At 39.7% G+C, this 18,003-nt stretch overlaps 1 protein-coding gene across 6 annotated transcripts in view; it reads left to right on the top strand.

Moving 5' to 3' along the window:
• Positions 1 to 18,003, top strand: part of PDSS2 (decaprenyl diphosphate synthase subunit 2) — a 284,208-nt gene that overhangs the window by 180,211 nt on the left and 85,994 nt on the right. For all 6 annotated transcript variants that reach the window (XM_025294671.2, XM_025294670.3, XM_025294669.3 and 3 more), the window contains one exon: positions 490 to 564. In XM_025294671.2, coding sequence (XP_025150456.1) covers positions 490 to 564 — 75 coding nt within the window. The remainder of the gene's footprint in view (positions 1 to 489; positions 565 to 18,003) is intronic.

Here is an 18,003-nt window from a genome sequence, read left to right as displayed (position 1 = left end):
ACCAAATATATCCACAGCACATTTTTAGTGCAACAGAATGAACACATTAGAAAGGTTAACTGTTCTTTTGCTTTTCTTTCTGTGTTAAGCATGAAAATTGGCATTGTGATGGCTCCCAGAATGGGGATATTGAAAAAGTATCCACCTGACCAAAACAAACATTCAGAAAATAAATTGGGTTCAGATTTTATTCATTGTCTGAAATTTAAACTTATGTTCAATATGACTGTTACTGGTCTTTCACATATTAGTTAAATGCTATGCTTGTAAGATTTTTTTTTGTTTGAATTGTGACTGGAAAAATTGGATCACAGCTCTAATATCCAGGTGGACAATGCCATTTGCCAGGATTTTTGTGCATAATCCCCCCTTTTTTTTCTATCAAACACAATACTCCCTTGCAACTGAGCCTCCTGAGGCAGTCTGAGGTAAAAATGGGGATACATTGTTTAAATTCTTCTGATTTTTTTCTTGTTTTCTGTTTTTTAGGTTGTGGAACTTTTAGCAAGTGCTCTTATGGATTTGGTACAAGGAGTATACTATGAAAATTCTACTTTAGCAAAGGTAAGGATTTGGTACTCATTATAAAATGTTAGATTAAAATCCCTCATGGCAGAACTAGAATTGAGCGAAAATGTCATTCTTGTTTTGTGTTTAGATTAGTGTTTTGGCTACAAATTCATGGCCATACGCTTAGTACGTAGCAGATTTAGCCAATTAAAACAACCTCTTATCCTCTGGCTGGATTCACAGTCTGCTCCGTCTGCAGCAGCCCAGTAGACACCAGGATGCTTCTGGCTGGCAGGTAGCACTGTCAGTAAGGCAGACAGGCTGGAGAAGCAGCTCATGGTGAGGTGCTGGACCCAGGCTTTCCTCAGAGGAAGAGGCTTTGCGTGTCCCAAAAGTGTGGATGTGATCCCAAGAAGGTGACTGTTGGGGGCATAAGAGAGGAATGTCTTTTATATCCAAGATCTAGAATTTACTGCACTATTAGATTCTCTATGATAAGATGTAGAGTGATTGCACAGTTGGATTATTTTGATTAATTTTATAGATCTAGAATTAAGGTTTTTTGACTCATTTAGCAGGACATCTCAAAAAGGGTTATGTTTTATTTCCTTAAAATGCAGTTATTTCATTTCAGCAGGATATTGAATGTGAAGCAATTGCTTCATTGACCACCACCATCATTTAACATGTTATATGCTATTATAAGGGACTCCTTTATTAGTGTTTCATTATTCTAACTTCTTTAGCTTTCTGCATTAGCAAGATTCCACTCACTAAAATTAGAAAAAATATGCATGTATGCACATCTTAAGCTTTTTGACATTTCCATCTGAAAAAAAGAAAGATAAATTTTACTGGAAGTGAAACATAGGGCATGAGCAACCTGGATATGAAATTTTAAATTTAAAAGTATAACCCAGGGATTCTGGATGGCTCAGAGAGTGGTTAGTGAAATATGAAGAATGGTATCTTGAATATCTGCTAACATTTGGTTCAGGGAACACAGTTCCTGGCAGGCATATCTTAACTTCACCTATGTAGCATAGTGCTGTGTGATGACTGGCAGGATATATGACCACAGTAGACCCCATTTGCTGTGTTTTTCAAAAACATACCATGGTTCTCTGCCACAGCTGAGGGTAAATAGCAGTTTGTAAAATGGAGGAACCTGGTCTAGTTCCACTCATAAAAAGACACCTCATATAAAGTATGAGGAAGATGATGGTAGGTAAACACATAATGGGCATCCCTGGTGGCTCAGTGGTAAAGCATCCACCTGCCAATGCAGGAGACCTGGGATTGAGCCCTGGGTTGGGAAGATACCCTGGAGAAGGAAATAGCAACCCACTCTAGCAATCTTGCTTGGAAAATCCCATGGACAGAGGACCCTGGCAGGCTTCAGTCCACTGGGTCGAACAGTGTCCGACACAACTTAGCAACTAAACAACAACAAGCACATAACACTATGGTAAGTAATTCATGAGTGTCTTCCTTGAAGTCTTTACAGTAATCCTGCTAGCAGAGACTACTGCTCTGCCCACTTTACATCTGTGAAAACTGAGGCTTAGAAAAGATTAATGTGCCCATAGTCATACAACTTGCCAGTTGAGATTTGAACTTAAGAACTCAGCTCTTAACCTCTCATCCTGTACCTTAATGAAACGTGATCTGCGAGCATGCCTCTGCCATACCTGAGATCCCACCATATATGATGATTGCAGTGACCTCTTCTGGCAGTTTTGGAGAAGGAAATGGCAACCCACTCCAGTATTCTTGCCTGGAAAATTCCATAGACAGAGAAGCCTGGCGGGCTGCAGTCCATGGGGTCACAAAGAGTCAGACATGACTGAGTGCATTGTTTTCTGGCAGCATTGTTTTTCCCCTGGGATATTTCTTAGGTGTTTATTGGGATTCCCTGGTGGCTCAGATGATAAAGCGTCTGCCTGCAATGCAGGAGACCCAGGTTCCATCCCCGGGTTGGGGAGATCCCCTGGAGAAGGAAATGGCAACCCACTCCAGTACTCTTGCCTAGAAAATTCCATGGATGGAGGTGTTTATTAGGTTGGTGCAAAACTAATTATGGTTTTTGCATTGTCGAAATTTGCTGTTTGTTATTGAATATGTTCTTAAATAAATGTGATTATGTTATATATCGGGCTTCCCTAATGGCTCAGCTGGTAAAGAATCCGCCTGCAATGTAGGAGACCTGGGTTTGATTCCTGGGTTTGGAAAAACCCCTGGAGTAGGGAACGGCTACCCACTCCAGTATTCTGGCCTAGAGAATTCCATGGGCTGTATAGTCCATGGGGTCACAAAGAGTCGGACACAACTGAGCAACTTTCACTCACTTACTCATATTATACATCATTTTAATGCACATTTCTTGCTTTATATGTTTTTGCTAATGACTTATTACTTGCTACTTATTTTATATTTAATTTAGACTGTGGAAATGATGTTAGACAAAAAGCAAATTCTAGCCGTTTTCTTATTTGAATTCCAAATGGCTTGGTTGTAAAGCAGCAGAGATCATTTGCAGCTTCCTTGGTGGCTTAGAGGGTAAAGCATCCGCCTGCAATGCAGGAGACCTGGGTTCAATCCCTGAGTCGGGAAGATCCCCTGGAGAAGGAAATGGCAACCCACTCCAGTACTGTTGCCTGGAAAATCCCATGGACAGAGGAGCCTGTGAGGCTTCAGTCCATGGTGTGGCAAAGAGTCGGACACGACTGAGCGACTTCACTTCACTTCAGCACATCTGGTCCAGGAACTGCTAATGAACATACAGTGCACTGGAGGTTCAAGAAGTTTTGCAAAGGAGACAAGAGCTTTGAAGATGAGGATCGCAGTAGCCAGCCTTTGGAAGTTGACAACAACTGAGAGCGATCGTTGAAGCTGATTCTCTTACAACTACACGAGAAGTAGCCAAAGAACTCTACGTATGCCATTCTATGATCATTCGGCATTTGAAGCAAATTGGAAAAGTGAAAAAGCTCTGTAAGTGGGTAGCTCATGAACTGACTGCAAATCAAAAAAATTGTTCTTTTGAAGTGTCATCTTTTCTTCTTTTACACAACAACGAACCATTTCTTGATCGGATTGTGACGTGCAAAGAAAAGTGGATTTTATATGACAACCAGTGACGACCAGCTCAGTGGTTGGACCGAGAGGAAGCTCCAAAGCACCTCCCAAAGCCAAACTTGCACCAAAAAAAGTTCATGGTCACTATTTGATGGTCTGCTGCCTGTCTGATCCACTACAGCTATCTGAATCTTGGAGACACCATTACATCTGAGAAGTATGCTCAGCAAATCGATGAGATGCACAAAAAACTGCAATACCTGCAACTGGCATTGGTCAACAGAATCAGCCTAGTTCTTCTCCACGACAGCGCCTGACCGCATATCACACATTCAACACTTCAAAAGTTGAACAAATTGGACCACAAAGTTTTGCCTCATCCGCCACATTCACCTGCCCTCTTGCCAACCAGCTACCACTTCTTCGTGTGTCTCAACAACTTTTTGCAGGGAAAATGCTTCCACCACCAGAAAGCAGAAATTGCTTTCCAAGAGTTCATCGAATCCCAAAGCATAGATTTTTATGCTACAGGAACAAACTTATTTCTTGTTGGCAAAATTGTGTTGATTGTAATGGTTCCTATTTTGATTAATAAAGCTGTGTTTGAACCTAGTTATAATGACTCAAAATTCATGGTCCGAAACTGCGATTACACTTGCACCAACCTAATAGTTCCATATAAGATATTAATGTTTTATAGTTAAATATCTGTTACGTTTTAAGTGAAAATGATTGTTGATTTTAAGGTTCTTGACTTATTTACTCTTACCATTTGTCCACTATAGTTGCTACAGTTTATTAATAACTTTGTGAACATCTGTTAAATACTTTCTATATTTCAGGCAGACCTACTAGCAACAACAATAATAAATGCTTAGCACTTTACAGTTTGCTTAGACTTTCTTTCTACATAATCACCTATGAAAACGGTACCATTTGTCGGTATACCCATTTTATAGAGGAAAAAGTCTAAGATTCAGAGATGACAAATGCCAGGAAAGCATAGTGTCTGGAAATGGTTAACACATGTTTGACAGTGACATGATCCGAACCCAGGTTTTTTTGACTCCAAGTCCCATATAATCTCTTTCTTCCTGGGAAAGAGAAGAGAGGTAGCAACAAAGTCCTTGACGAACCACCTGTTAGTAGGCACCAGTTGCTGACTTTGATTATCTAGTAAATTTTACTCAGAAGACTCTAGCAATGCTTTGTCATCTGCCCTCTTTCCCTGCTACCTTCCCAGACACTTCAGAATTTTTTTAAGCAGTTACATTTCTGAATATAGCCAAACCATTTAAAGAGCTGTTCTTTTTTTATAACGGAAACAAAAATGCATAGTTGAACTGAAGCAGTAGAAGTCCTTCTTGATGCCTCCATTTGCTCTCTAGGACCAATTTAGGTTAACCACATTTCCCTTCCTAACCAGAAAAATTCTGGGTTTTTTAGCCCCCTTCTGAGTGTGCTTTCCATTGCAGTGGCTCTTCAGAATTTGGTTTTTCTAACTTGGCCCAGGAGTCACTTCCGAGGCAGAGAGAGCACTGCCCCACATGGAGTGCCTTCAGGGTTTTCATGTTCTGACACGATTGGGAAGCGGCCACAAGTGGAGGTCATGTGGAAAGTGAGTTGCACAACCTCCTCGCCTGGGGCCAATTCGTACACAAAAGAATTGCTTTGTGATTTAAAATGAGCTGCAAACCATTTCATCTCTCCAGGGATAAGAGGATACAATAGTGGTCTGTTTTCTCCCTCCTTAGTGCTCCTTTCTTAGTGCAGTGATGAAGAAGCCGGGTAGTACAAAAATAGCTTTCTATGTAGTAGTATCTCTGACTAGAGTAGATGCATTAAAACAAATGGAGGGGAGTTGTAACTAAATATGTTAAAAATCACCTTCTCTGGAAGTTTGTAGAGTAATTACCTAATCCTCCTTAAAACTATGAAAATTTATGTAACTTATGTTAGTAATGCTTAACAGATTGTATGTAAATTGGGATTCAGTGTTATTTAGAAAATTCATCCTTGTGCTATCCTTTGCAAATAACATTTTTATTTTTGTATTTTTGCTAGTTTGTGAGCCATTTCTTCCTTGCAATAAAAATTAGTCATTGTGCTTTTTTTAGTGTTTATATCTTCCTTCCCTTTACCTGTTTTTTCTTTTCTTGTTAACTAATTAAACAAAGAAGCACATCAGATTTAAAAATACACTTTAAATGGTCATTTGCCATGCTAAAAGTTCCCTCGTTGACATTCTATTCATATTATTCACTGTGCATACTAAATATTTTATCAGATCAGATCAGATCAGTAGCTCAGTCGTGTCCGACTCTTTGGGACCCCATGAATCGCAGCACGCCAGGCCTCCCTGTCCATCACCAACTCCCAGAGTTCACTCAGACTCACGTTCATCGAGTCAATGATGCCATCCAGCCATCTCATCCTCTGTCGTCCCCTTCTCCTCCTACCCCCAATCCCTCCCAGCATCAGAGTCTTTTCCAATGAGTCAACTGTTCGCATGAGGTGGCCAAAGTACTGGAGTTTCAGCTTTAGCATCATTCCTTCCAAAGAAATCCCAGGGCTGATCTCCTTGAGAATGGACTGGTTGGATCTCCTTGCAGTCCAAGGGACTCTCAAGAGTCTTCTCCAACACCACACTTCAAAAGCAACAATTCTTCGGCACTCAGCTTTCTTCACAGTCCAACTCTCACATCCATACATGACCACAGGAAAAACCATAGCCTTGACTAGATGAACCTTTTTTGGCAAAGTAATGTCTCTGCTTTTGAATATGCTATCTAGGTTGGTCATACCTTTCCTTCCAAGGAGTAAGCGTCTTTTAATTTCATGGCTGCAGTCACCATCTGTAGTGATTTTGGAGCCCCCAAAAATAAAGTCTGACACTGTTTCCACTGTTTCCCCATCTATTTCCCATGAAGTGATGGGACCAGATGCCATGATCTTCATTTTCTGAATGTTGAACTTTAAGCCAACTTTTTCACTCTCCTCTTTCACTTTCATCAAGAGGCTTTTGAGTTTCTCTTCACTTTCTGCCATAAGGGTGGTGTCATCTGCATATCTGAGGTCATTGATATTTCTCCCGGCAATCTTGATTCCAGCTTGTGTTTCTTCCAGTCCAGCATTTCTCATGATGTACTCTGCATATAAGTTAAATAAACAGGGTGACAATATACAGCCTTGACGAACTCCTTTTCCTATTTGGAACCAGTCTGTTGTTCCATGTCCAGTTCTAACTGTTGCTTCCTCACCTGCATACATAAAGTTGCTTTGAATCCATAGGCCATTATATCTAAAATCTTTTTAACACAATTATGTTATTATTATAACTTAGTTTCTAATTACAAAAGTAAATACGTGTTCATTAACTAAAAATTGACAGCACAGAAAAAGGTCGAAGAAAATAAAAATTATTTTATATAAGCCATCCCCCGGAAATGAATCATGATTACATTCTTAGTGTGTTTCCTTCTAGCTTTCATTCTGTATTCCTCCCATTTTTTTTTAATTTCTCCCATTTTTGAGTTATTATTGTATATATAATTTTTTCATTCTGATTTACTCCCCAGGATAGTCATTTTTGTTACTAAAAGTCTTCAAAATATCTAATGGCTATTTAATATTTCTTCATTACTTTCACTCATATACTGTACTATAATTTACTGAACCATTCCACAGTTTTTGGACACTTACTCTGTTTCCTTTCCTTTTTTTTTTTTTTTTACTAATGTAAACGATATTATGATGAACATTTTAGTGTATATAACTTTGCTCTATTTCATACTGTTTGCTAAAAAAGTTCTGAAACTCACATTCTTGAATTAAAAAGTAAGAATATTTTTAGTATATCCCTATGCAGAGAAGGACTACTGTCCTTAAAAAAAACCCTGCTTGTAAGGTTAGCCCTTGGCTAGCATCTGGAAACTTGGATTTTAGAAATGTTTCCCCCATTCTCTAACTGATAAGGGCAGTTCACTGTACCTAAACAGTCTCTGTCAACAGTATGGTTTATATTGATCACCTACTTTCCTTCTGGGAGTCTAGAATTTTGATACATGCTAGGCAGAGCATACCTACATTGCCAGCTCCAACCAAAACCCTGAAGTCACCAGTGAATATACCTGCTAGACAGCATTTCACGTGTGTTTTCATATGTGTTAATTCTTGGAGTAATTAATCACATCTTTTGTGACTCTACCGGAAGAGGAAGAATTCTTAACACCTCATACCTGGCTTCCTCCAGTCTTCATCTCATGCACCTTTTTCCTTTGCTGGTTTTACTTTGTATCCTTTTGGTGTAATAAACCATACCTGTGAGTTCAACTATATGCTGAGTCCTGTGTATCCTCCTAACAAATCATCAAACCTGGGAGTGATCTTAGGAACCCCAACACTGTCTTTTTCTGATTTTTTATTGTTTATTTCCCATCCACTCCTGCTCCCTCCTTAGAAATCTAATTAAGGTCCTCTGCAAGGCATGTGTCTTCAATTTCTATTGCTGTTGAAATGGGGAACAGCAGACTTCTTCCCTATTTTCAGAGGTTTAGTCACTAAATCATGTCCAACTCTTTTGGGACCCCATGGACCGTAGCTTGCCAGGCTCCTCTGTCCATGGGATTTCCCAGACGAGAATACTGGAGTGGGTCACCAGTTTCCTTCTCCAGGGGATCTTCCCAACCCAGGGATCAAACTTGTGTCTCCTGAGTTGCAGGTGGATTCTTTACCATTGAGCCACTAGGGAAGCCGAGAGAGGGTTTTAAAGCGAATCAAATTCTCAACTGATTTTAACACTATCGCTGAAATAGTAAAGATCCATTCTTTTTTTTTTTTCTAAACACATTGTATTTTCAGAAGATTATTGTTTTATGAGGAATATCATTATTTTGTGGGGCAAGATAACTTCTGTCCGCTTACTTGTTTTATCTTTATGTTTATCTTATTTTGATTCTTGTGCAACTTTCAAGTAAAACATGGAAATAAGCTATTTCAGTCCACTAGGAAGTTGTACATTATCTCTTATTTGCAAAAGCCTATGCCACCATCTAATATATAATACAGAGATAAACAAGCTAAGTTTTCGCCATTGAAAACCATAACAGGATGAAAATGTGAACAAAAATTTTATCTGTTTGGGAAAAATCAGAAAAAATATTAAGATCATGATACTTTAGACAAGCATTTAAGTATCTTTCATATTTACCCACATAGTTAATATCTACAGTGCTTTTCATTTCTTTATGTTGATCCCAATTTCCATGTGGTATTTTTTTTTTTTCCTAAAAGATGTATTTTAACACTACTTATAGTGCAGGCCTGCTGGTGATTAATTCTTTCTTTTGTGTGTCTGAAAAAGTCTACTTCAACACTGCTTTTGAAAGATATGTTCACTGGATATAGAATTCAAGATTGATAATTTCTTTTTCTTTCAGTGTTGTAAAGGTATTGGTTCATTGTGTTTTCACTTAATTGTTTCCAAAGCTGCTGTTATCTTTGTTCTTCTGTACATAACGTGTGTAAATTTCTCTGGCTGTTTTTCTGATTTTCTTTTTACCACTGTTTTTGAGCAATTGGATTATAATGCCTTGTGTCATTTTTATTTTTATTTTCGTGTTTCTTGTGTCTGTGGTCCTTTGAGCTTCTTGGTTCTGGTGACTTTATTTTTTTAATCAAATTTTGAAAATTTTTGGTCATTTTATCTTAAAATATTTTTTGATCTTTCCTTCTTTCTCCTCTATCATAGGGACTCCACTACATGAGTAATAGACTGCTTGAAGTTATCACAGAGTCCGCTATGCTGTATTTTTTTTTTTTTTGTTCCCCTGTAATTTTCTTTTTGTGTTTCATTTTACATAGTTTCTGTTGGTATGCATTCAAGTTCACCAGTTCTTCCATGCTTCTGCTTAACAATTTGTTGTAGCTCCCAGACCACATGGAAAATATTTTACTGTCCCTATCTACTAATTCTATCATCTGTGTCATTTCTAAGTTGATTTCAATTCACTTATTTTATTCCTCATTATGTGTTGCTATTTTCCTCCCCATTTGTTTTTTCTTGCATGCTTGGTTATTTTTGATTGGCTGCCAGACAATGTGAATTTTATTGTTTGATGCTAGACATTTTTGTGTCTCTATGAATATTCCTGAAGTTTCTTCTGGAATGCAGTTAAGTTACTGGAAACAGGTTGATACTTTCAGGTCCTACCTTTAAGCTTTTAGAGGATCAGAGTAACATTTAGTCTAACATTTTTCCCGCTGCTAAGGCAAACCCTTAGCAGAGTAGCCTACTGATACTCTGTGAATTGTTTTCCCACTCCAGCTGATGGGAGCAGGAGCTATTTTTTCCCCCCACACTTTGTAGTTTCTTTGCACCCGTTGGCAATACTCGGCTTGTTATTCAGTTGCTCAGTCATGTCCGACTCTTTGTGACCCCATGGACTGCAGCACGCCAGGCTTCCCTGTCCTTTATCATCTCCTGGAACTTGCTCAAACTCATGTCCATTGAGTCAGTGATGTGATCCAACCATCTTGTCCATTGTCATCCCCTTTTCCTTCTGCCTTCAGTCTTTCCCAGCATCAGGGTCTTTTCCAATGAGTCAGCTCTTCGCATCAGGTGGCCAAAGTATTGGAGTTTCAGCTTCACCATCAGTCCTTCCAATGAATATTCAAGACTGCTTTCCTTTAGGATGGACTGGTTGGATCTCCTTATAGTCCAAAGCACTCTCAAGAGTCTTCTCCAACACCACAACTTGAAAGCATCAGTTCTTTGGTGGTCAGCCTTCTTTATGGTCCAGCTCTCACATCCATACATGACTATTGGAAAAACCATAGTTTTGGCTCTACAGACCTTTGTTGGCAAAGTAATGTCTCTGCTTTTTAATATGTTGTCTAGTTTGATCATAGCTTTTCTTCCAAGGAGCAAGGATCTTTTAATTTAATGGCTGCAGTCACCATCTGCAGTGATCTTGGAGCCCAAGAAAATAAAGTCTGTCACTGTTTCCACTGTTACCCCATCTGTTTGCCATGAAGTGATGGGACTGGATGCCATGATCTTAGTTTTTGAATGTTGAGTTCTAAGCCAACTTTTTCACTCTCCTCATCCACCTTCATTAAGAGGATCTTTAGTTCCTCTTTGCTTTCTGCCATAAGGGTGATATCATCTGCATATCTGAGGTTATTGATATTTCTCCTAGCAATCTTGATTCCAGCTTGTGCTTCATCCAGCCCAGCGTCTCCCATGATGTACTCTGAATAGAAGTTAAATAAACAATATACAGCCTTAACGTGCTCGTTTCCCAATTTAGAACCACTCCGATGTTCTGTCCCCTGTTGTATGTTGCTATTGACCTGTATACAGGTTTCTCAGGAGGCAGGTAAGGTGGTCTGGTATTCCTGTCTCTTGAAGAATTTTTCCACGGTTTGTAGTGATCCATACAGTCAAAGGGTTTAGCGCAATCAATGAAACCGAAGTAGATACCCTTCTGGATTCTCTTGCTTTTTCTATGATCCAACAGATGTTGACAGTTTGTCTCTGGTTCCTCTGCCTTTTCTAAATCCAACTTGAATATATGGAAGTTCTCAGTTCATGTACTGTTGAAGCTTAGATTGGAGAATTTTGAGCATTGCTTTGCTAACATGTGAAATGAGTGCAATTGTGTGGTAGTTTGAACATTTTTTGGCATTGTCTTTCTTTGGGTTTGGAATGAAAACTGACCTTTTTCAGTCCCATGGTCACTGCTGAGTTTTCCAAATGTGCTGACATATTTTGTGCAGCACTTTAACAGCATCATCTTTTAGGTTGTGAAATAGCTCAACTGGAATTCCGTCACTCCACTAGCTTTGTTTGTAGTGATGCTTCCTCAGGCCCACTTGACTTTGCATTCCAGGATGTCTGGTTCTAGATCAATGATCACACCATCGTGGTTATCTGGGTCATGAAGATCTTTTTTATATAGTTCTTCTATGTATTCTTTCCACCTCTTCTTAATATCTTCTGCTTCTTTTAGGTCCATACCATTTCTGTCCTTTATTGTGCCCATCCTTAAATGAGATGTTCCCTTAGTATCTCTGATTTTCTTGAAGAGATCTCTAGTCTTTCCCATTTTACTGTTTGCCTCTATTTCTTTGCATTGATCATTGAGGAAGGCTTTCCTATCTCTCCTTGCTGTTCTTGGGAACTCTGCATTCAGATGGGTATATATTTTCTCTTCTCCTTTGCTTTCCCTTCTCTTCTTTTCTCAGCTATTTGTAAGGCCTCCTCAGAAAACCATTTTGCCTTTTTGCATTTCTTTTTCTTGGGGATGGTTTTGATCACTGCCTCCTGTATAATGTCACGAACCTCTGTTCATAGTTCTTCAGACACTCTATCAGAGCTAATTTCTTGAATCTATTTGTCTCTTTCATTGTATAATCATAAGGGATATGATTTAGGTCATACCTGAATGGTCTAGTGGTTTTCTCTACTTTCTTCAATTTATGTCTGAATTTTGCAATAAGGAGTTCATGATCAGAGCCACAGTCAGCTCCCAGTCTTGTTTTTGCTGGCTGTATAGAGCTTCTCCATCTTGGCTACAAAGAATATAATCAGTCTGATTTTGGTATTGACCATCTGGTGATGTCCATGTGTAGAGTCTTCTCTTGTGTTGTTTTAAGAGCGTGTTTGCTATGACCAGTGCATTCTTTTGGCAAAACTCTGTTAGCCTTTGCCCTGCTTCATTTTGTACTCCAAGGCCAATCTTGCCTGTTACTTCAGCTATCTCTTGACTTCCTACTTTTGCATTCCAGTCCCCTATGATGAAAAGGGCACCTTATTGGCTGTTCATTTTAGAAGGTCATGTAAGTCTTCACAGAACTGTTCAACTTCAGCTTCTTTGGCGTTAGTGATTGGGGCACAGACTTGGATTACTGTGATATTGAATGGTTTGCCTTGGAAATGAACAGAGATCATTCTGTTATTTTTAAGATTGCACCCACTTACTGCAGTTTGGGCTCTTCTGTTGACTATGAGGCTACTCTATTTCTTCTAAGGGATTCTTGCCCACAGTAGTAGATATAATGGTCTTCTGAATTAAATTTGCCCATTCAAGTCCATTTTAGTTCACTGATTCCAAAAATGTCAATGTTCACTCTTGCTATCTCCTGTTTGACCACTTCCTGTTTACCTTGATTCATGGGCCTAATCTTCTAGGTTCCTACGCTATATTGTTCTTTACAGCATTGGACTTTACTTTCACCACCAGACACATCCATACCTGAGCATTGTTTCTGCTTTGGCTCAGCCTCTTCATTCCTTCTGGAACTGTTTCTCTGCTCTTCTACAGTAGCATATTGGGCACCTACCAACCTGGGGAGTTCATCTTTCAGTGTCATATCTCTTTGTCTTTTCATACTGTTCATGGGGTTCTCAAGGCAAGAATGTTGAAATTATTTGCCATTCCCTTCTCCAGTGGATGACATTTTGTCAGAACTCTCCACCATGACCTGTCTGTCTTGGGTGGCCATGCATGGCATGGCTCATATTGGGTTAGACAAGGCTGTGATCCATGCAGTCATTTTGCTTCATTGTCTGTGACTGTGGTTTTCATTCTCTCTGCTCACTGATGGATGAGGTTAAGAGGCTTGTGGAAGCTTCCTGATGGGAGGGACTCGCTGTGGGGTAAACTGTGTCTTGCTCTGGTGGGCAGGGCCATGCTCAGGAAATCATTATTCCAATTTTCTGTTGATGGGTGGAGCTGTCTTCCCTCCCTGTAGTTTGGCCTGAGGTCAAACTGTGATAGGGTTAATGGAGGTAATGGTAACCTCCATCAAAAGGACTTAGGCCAGCACACTGAGGCTCCCAGGACTGTTTATTCAGTGCCCTTGATGGTCAACCTCCGCCTCTGCCAGAGACTCATGGACACTCACAGACAAGTCTGGCTCAGTCTCTTGTAGGATCACTGCTCCTTTGTCCTGGGTCCTGGTGTGCTCAAGGTTTTGTTTGTACCTTCCAAGAGTCTGTTTCCCCAGTCCTGTGGAAGTTCTATAGTCAAATCCCACTGCCCTTCAAAGTCAAATTCCCTGGAGGTTCTCAGTCCCTTTGCTAGATCCCCAGGTTGGGAAATCTGTTGTGGGCCCTAGAACTTTTGCAAAAGTGTGGGAACTTCTTTAGTATAATTATTCTCCACTTTGTGGGTTGTCTGCTCAGCAGCTCTTCATTGGGGCTAATGGCGACCTCCTCCAAGAGGACTTATGCCACATGCTGTGCCTCTCAGGTGTGCTGTAGCCAGAGCCCCTGTGTCTGCGGCAGGCCAGTGCTGACCTGTGCCTCTGCAGGAGACACTCAAACACTCAAAGGCAGGTGTGGCTTAGTCTCGCGGGGGTCACTGCTCCTGTCCCTGGGTCCTGTGCACACAAGGGTTTTGTTTGTGCCCTCTGAGCATCTCTGGTGGGTATGAGGTTTGTTTCCAAACACAGTTTAGCCCCTCCTACCATCTTTCTGGGGCTTCACCTTTGCCCCTGGACATGGGATATCTTTTTTTGGTGGGATCCAATATTCTCCCGTTGATGCTTGTTCAGCAGCTAGTTGTGATTTTGGTGTTCTTGCAGGAGAAGATGAGCGCACATCCTTTTACTCCACCATCTTGGTTAAATGCTTGGCTAAAGAACTGTATTAGGCCATTTTGAGGAAGTGCTTATTAGTAAACTTCAATTGCTACTATATCTACAACAACACACTGAGTGCTACTAGAACACTCAAAACAAAGCTACCACAAAAAACACACAGATGCTCTTGGCGATCTGATAATACATATGTGTGTGTGTGTTAGTCACTCAGTTGTGTCCAACTCTTTGCAACCCCATGGACTATAGCCTGCCAGACTCCTCTGTCTGTGGAATTCTCCAGGCAAGAATACTGGAGTGGGTAGCCATTCCATTTTCCAGGAGATCTTCCCATCCCAGGGATTGAACCCAGGTCTCCTGCATTGCATGCAGATTCTTTACCATCTGAGCCACCAGGTAAGGCCTGCTTGAATTGCAGCTATATCTACAACAGCACACTAAGTGCTACCAGAACACTCAAAGTTACAACAAAAATGGACATATGCTCTTGGGAATCTGATGATACCTATAGATCAGAGAAGAAACATGTGCATGGAACCACTGGAGAGCAATTTACCCAGAAGACCACACATCAAATTATGATACAGGCTAAATGTATAGGTGAATGTACAACATCAGGAATGAAGAGTATTTCAGGGGAAGCTTCTTGGAGGAGCTAATTTTCTTTTAACTAGAGTCTTAGGAGGTAGAGTAGAAATGAATTAACAGAAGTTGTTGAGGTTTGTTGGGATCAGAGCATTATCTGGGAGATTGAAAATAAACATTATTTGTTTATTCATTCATTTAACATCATCTTTGAGCATCTTCCAGATGGGCAGCCATTAGCAATATAAGTGTTCAGTGAATAAGACATCTTTGTTCTCATGGAGCGTACATCTTTGTAGAAAGGCCAACTGTAAACAATCACATAAATAAATGAACAAGAGAAATAGCTGATACTGCACAGCATAGAACTAAAAAGAGAGATGCGATAGTTAAGGATTGAGGGAATTACTTTAAAGTGAATGTTCATAGAAGTCCTCTCTGAGGAAATAATTTTAAACTGAGATCTTAATGACAAAAAGCAGCTAGCTGAATGAAAAAAAAATAACAAAAAATAGGGGAAAGTGTTCCAAGAAGAGGAAGCAGCTTAGGAAAAGGCCTTAGAGAGGAATGAGCTTAATGTATCCAGAAAATAGAAAGTAGGCCCACTCAGCTGAAACATGGTGGATGAACAGTAGAGTGGTTGGAGGTAAGTTTAGAGAGGCAGACAGGTATTATGAAAATATATGTGGCTCAATTATGAAGGTACTTTGAACACAGATTCAGAGGAACTGAGAAGAGAAGAGAGAACTTATAATTTTGTTTTAGGTTACCTAGTTATTTTCAAGGTCTGCTCATTCAGCAAGTGCATAATGAGTACCCATTATTCACTAGCAGCTGTGCTGGACAAATCAGATGCTTATGTTTTGAAAGCTGAGATGGAGAAAAAGCTATTGTCAGAGCTGGAGCAAAGGGCTTTTGCTAGGGATGGCTGATAGTTTTAAGAGGAGTCAACGAATGAATGAATGGATCCTGAACATGTGTATTGAGGAGTTTGGATTTAAAATGGTAAATAGAAGGAAAGTATCATAGGATCTTACACAAGAGAAGATCTTTGATAAAGATTATTTTAAGAGATTTCCCTAGTGGCGCAGTGGCTCTGACTCTGCACCCCCAATGCAGTGGGCTCTGGTTGGATCCCTGGTCAGGGAACTAGGTCCTACATACCACAACTAAAAGTTCACATACCTCAAATAAAAAAAAAAAAGATGTTCATGCTGAATAAAATTTGAAGATCCCGGGTGCCATAATTAAGACCTGGCATAGCCACATAAATAAATTATTAAAAGAATAAATATTAAGAAAATAGGCTACAGTTTTTTATAAAAAGATTATTTAGAAGCTGTGAATAAGGTAAATTGGAAGCCAAAGCAATCAGAAGCAGAGATACCATCTGGAACAGTGTTGAAATAACACAGGTATGAAGTAAAAGACAAGATTGTTGGCAGTAGAAACAAGCATAGGGCAAGGGGCCCAGGAATTCCGCAGGTATCCTGTCTCTCAGTTTATAAAGTGATTTGCAATTTATGTCTCCTGTTTTATTATTCCCTTGCTATGTATTTTGTGGAATTGAGTTAATGTTCACCATCTTTTAGCCTATTGTTCAACGATCACAGTACTTATTTTGCTGCTAAAAACTCTCTAAACAACATTTTCCCATAAAATGTATTGCATTGCACAAAAATATATTTTAATAAATAATAGACAATAATTAGAAATATAGGATATTTGTACAGGAGTCTCTTTGTCTACAAAATAGAGCATTTTTAGTCTTTCATGAGAAGCCCCATGCTACCACCCAGCTGGGCCATTCCTGACCACAGACCTTCTGAAACATAATGTGTTCATTATTGTTTTAAGCCACTAAGTTTGAGATAATTTATTATGCAGCAGTAGGTAACTAATATATGCATTCAGACTAGAGATCTCTTTAAGAAAATTAGAGATACCAAGGGAACATTTCATGCAACAGTGGGCACAACAAAGGACAGAAACGGCAAGGACCTTAGAGAGGCAGAGATGAAGAAGAGGTGGCAAGAATACACAGAGGAACTGTACAAAAAAGGTCTTAATGACCTGGATAACCACACTGGTGTGGTCATTCAACTCGAACTAGACATCCTGGAGTGTGAAGTCAAGTGGACCTTAGGAAGCATTACTACAAACAAAGCTAGTAGAGCTGATGGAGTTCCAGCTGAGCTATTTTAAATCCCAAAAGATGATGTTGTTAAAGTGCTACACTCAGTATGCCAGCAAATTTGGAAAACTCAGGAATGGCCACAGGATTGGAAAAGGTCAGTTTTCATTCCAATCTCAAAGAAGGGCAATGCCAAAGAATGTTCCAACTACCTTACTATTGTGCTTATATCACATACTAGCAAGGTAATACTCAAAATCCTTCAAGCTAGGCTTCAACAGTACGTGAACTGGGAATTTCCACATATACAAGCTGGATTTAGAAAAGGCAGACGAACCAGAGATCAAACTGCCACCATCTGTTGGATCATAGAAAAAGCAAGAGAAATCCAGAAAAACATCTACTTCAGCTTCATTGACTGTGCTGAAATCAAAAGTCTTTGACTGTGTGGATCACAACAAACTGGAAAATGTTTATGGGAATACCAGACCACCTTATCTGCCTCCTGTGAAACCTGTATGCAGGTCAAGAAGCAACAGTTAGAACTGAGCATGAACAATGGACTGGTTCAAATTGAGAAAGGAGTATTTCAAGGCTGTATATTTTCACCCTGGTTATTTAACTTCTATGCAGAGTACATTATGCGAAATGCTGGGCTAGATGACTCACAAGCTGGAATCAAGATTGCCTGGAGAAATATCAACAACCTCAGATATGCAAATGATAGCACCTTAATGACAGAAACTGAAGAGGATATAAAGAGCCTCTTGATGAAAGTGAAAGAGGAGAGTAAAAAAGCTGGCTTAAAACAGCATTCAAAAAACTAAGATCATGGCGTCTGGTCCCATCATTTCATGGGAAGTAGATGAGAAAAATAGAAACAGTGACAGACTTTTTTTCTTGGTCTCCAAAATCATTGCAGATGGTGATTGCAGCCATGAAATTAAAAGGCGCTTGTTCCTTGAAAGAAAAGCTATGACCAACCTAGACAGCATATTAAAAGCAGAGACATTACTTTGCTGACAAAGGTTCATAAAGTCAAAGCTATGGTATTTTCCAGTATTAAATGTCCTGATGTGAGAATTGGACCA

Source organism: Bubalus bubalis, chromosome 10 (genome assembly GCF_019923935.1).
Source record: "Bubalus bubalis isolate 160015118507 breed Murrah chromosome 10, NDDB_SH_1, whole genome shotgun sequence".
NCBI lineage: Eukaryota > Metazoa > Chordata > Mammalia > Artiodactyla > Bovidae > Bubalus > Bubalus bubalis.
Note: the sequence above shows the minus strand (reverse complement) of the source record. Positions and strands in the feature narration are given on the sequence as shown.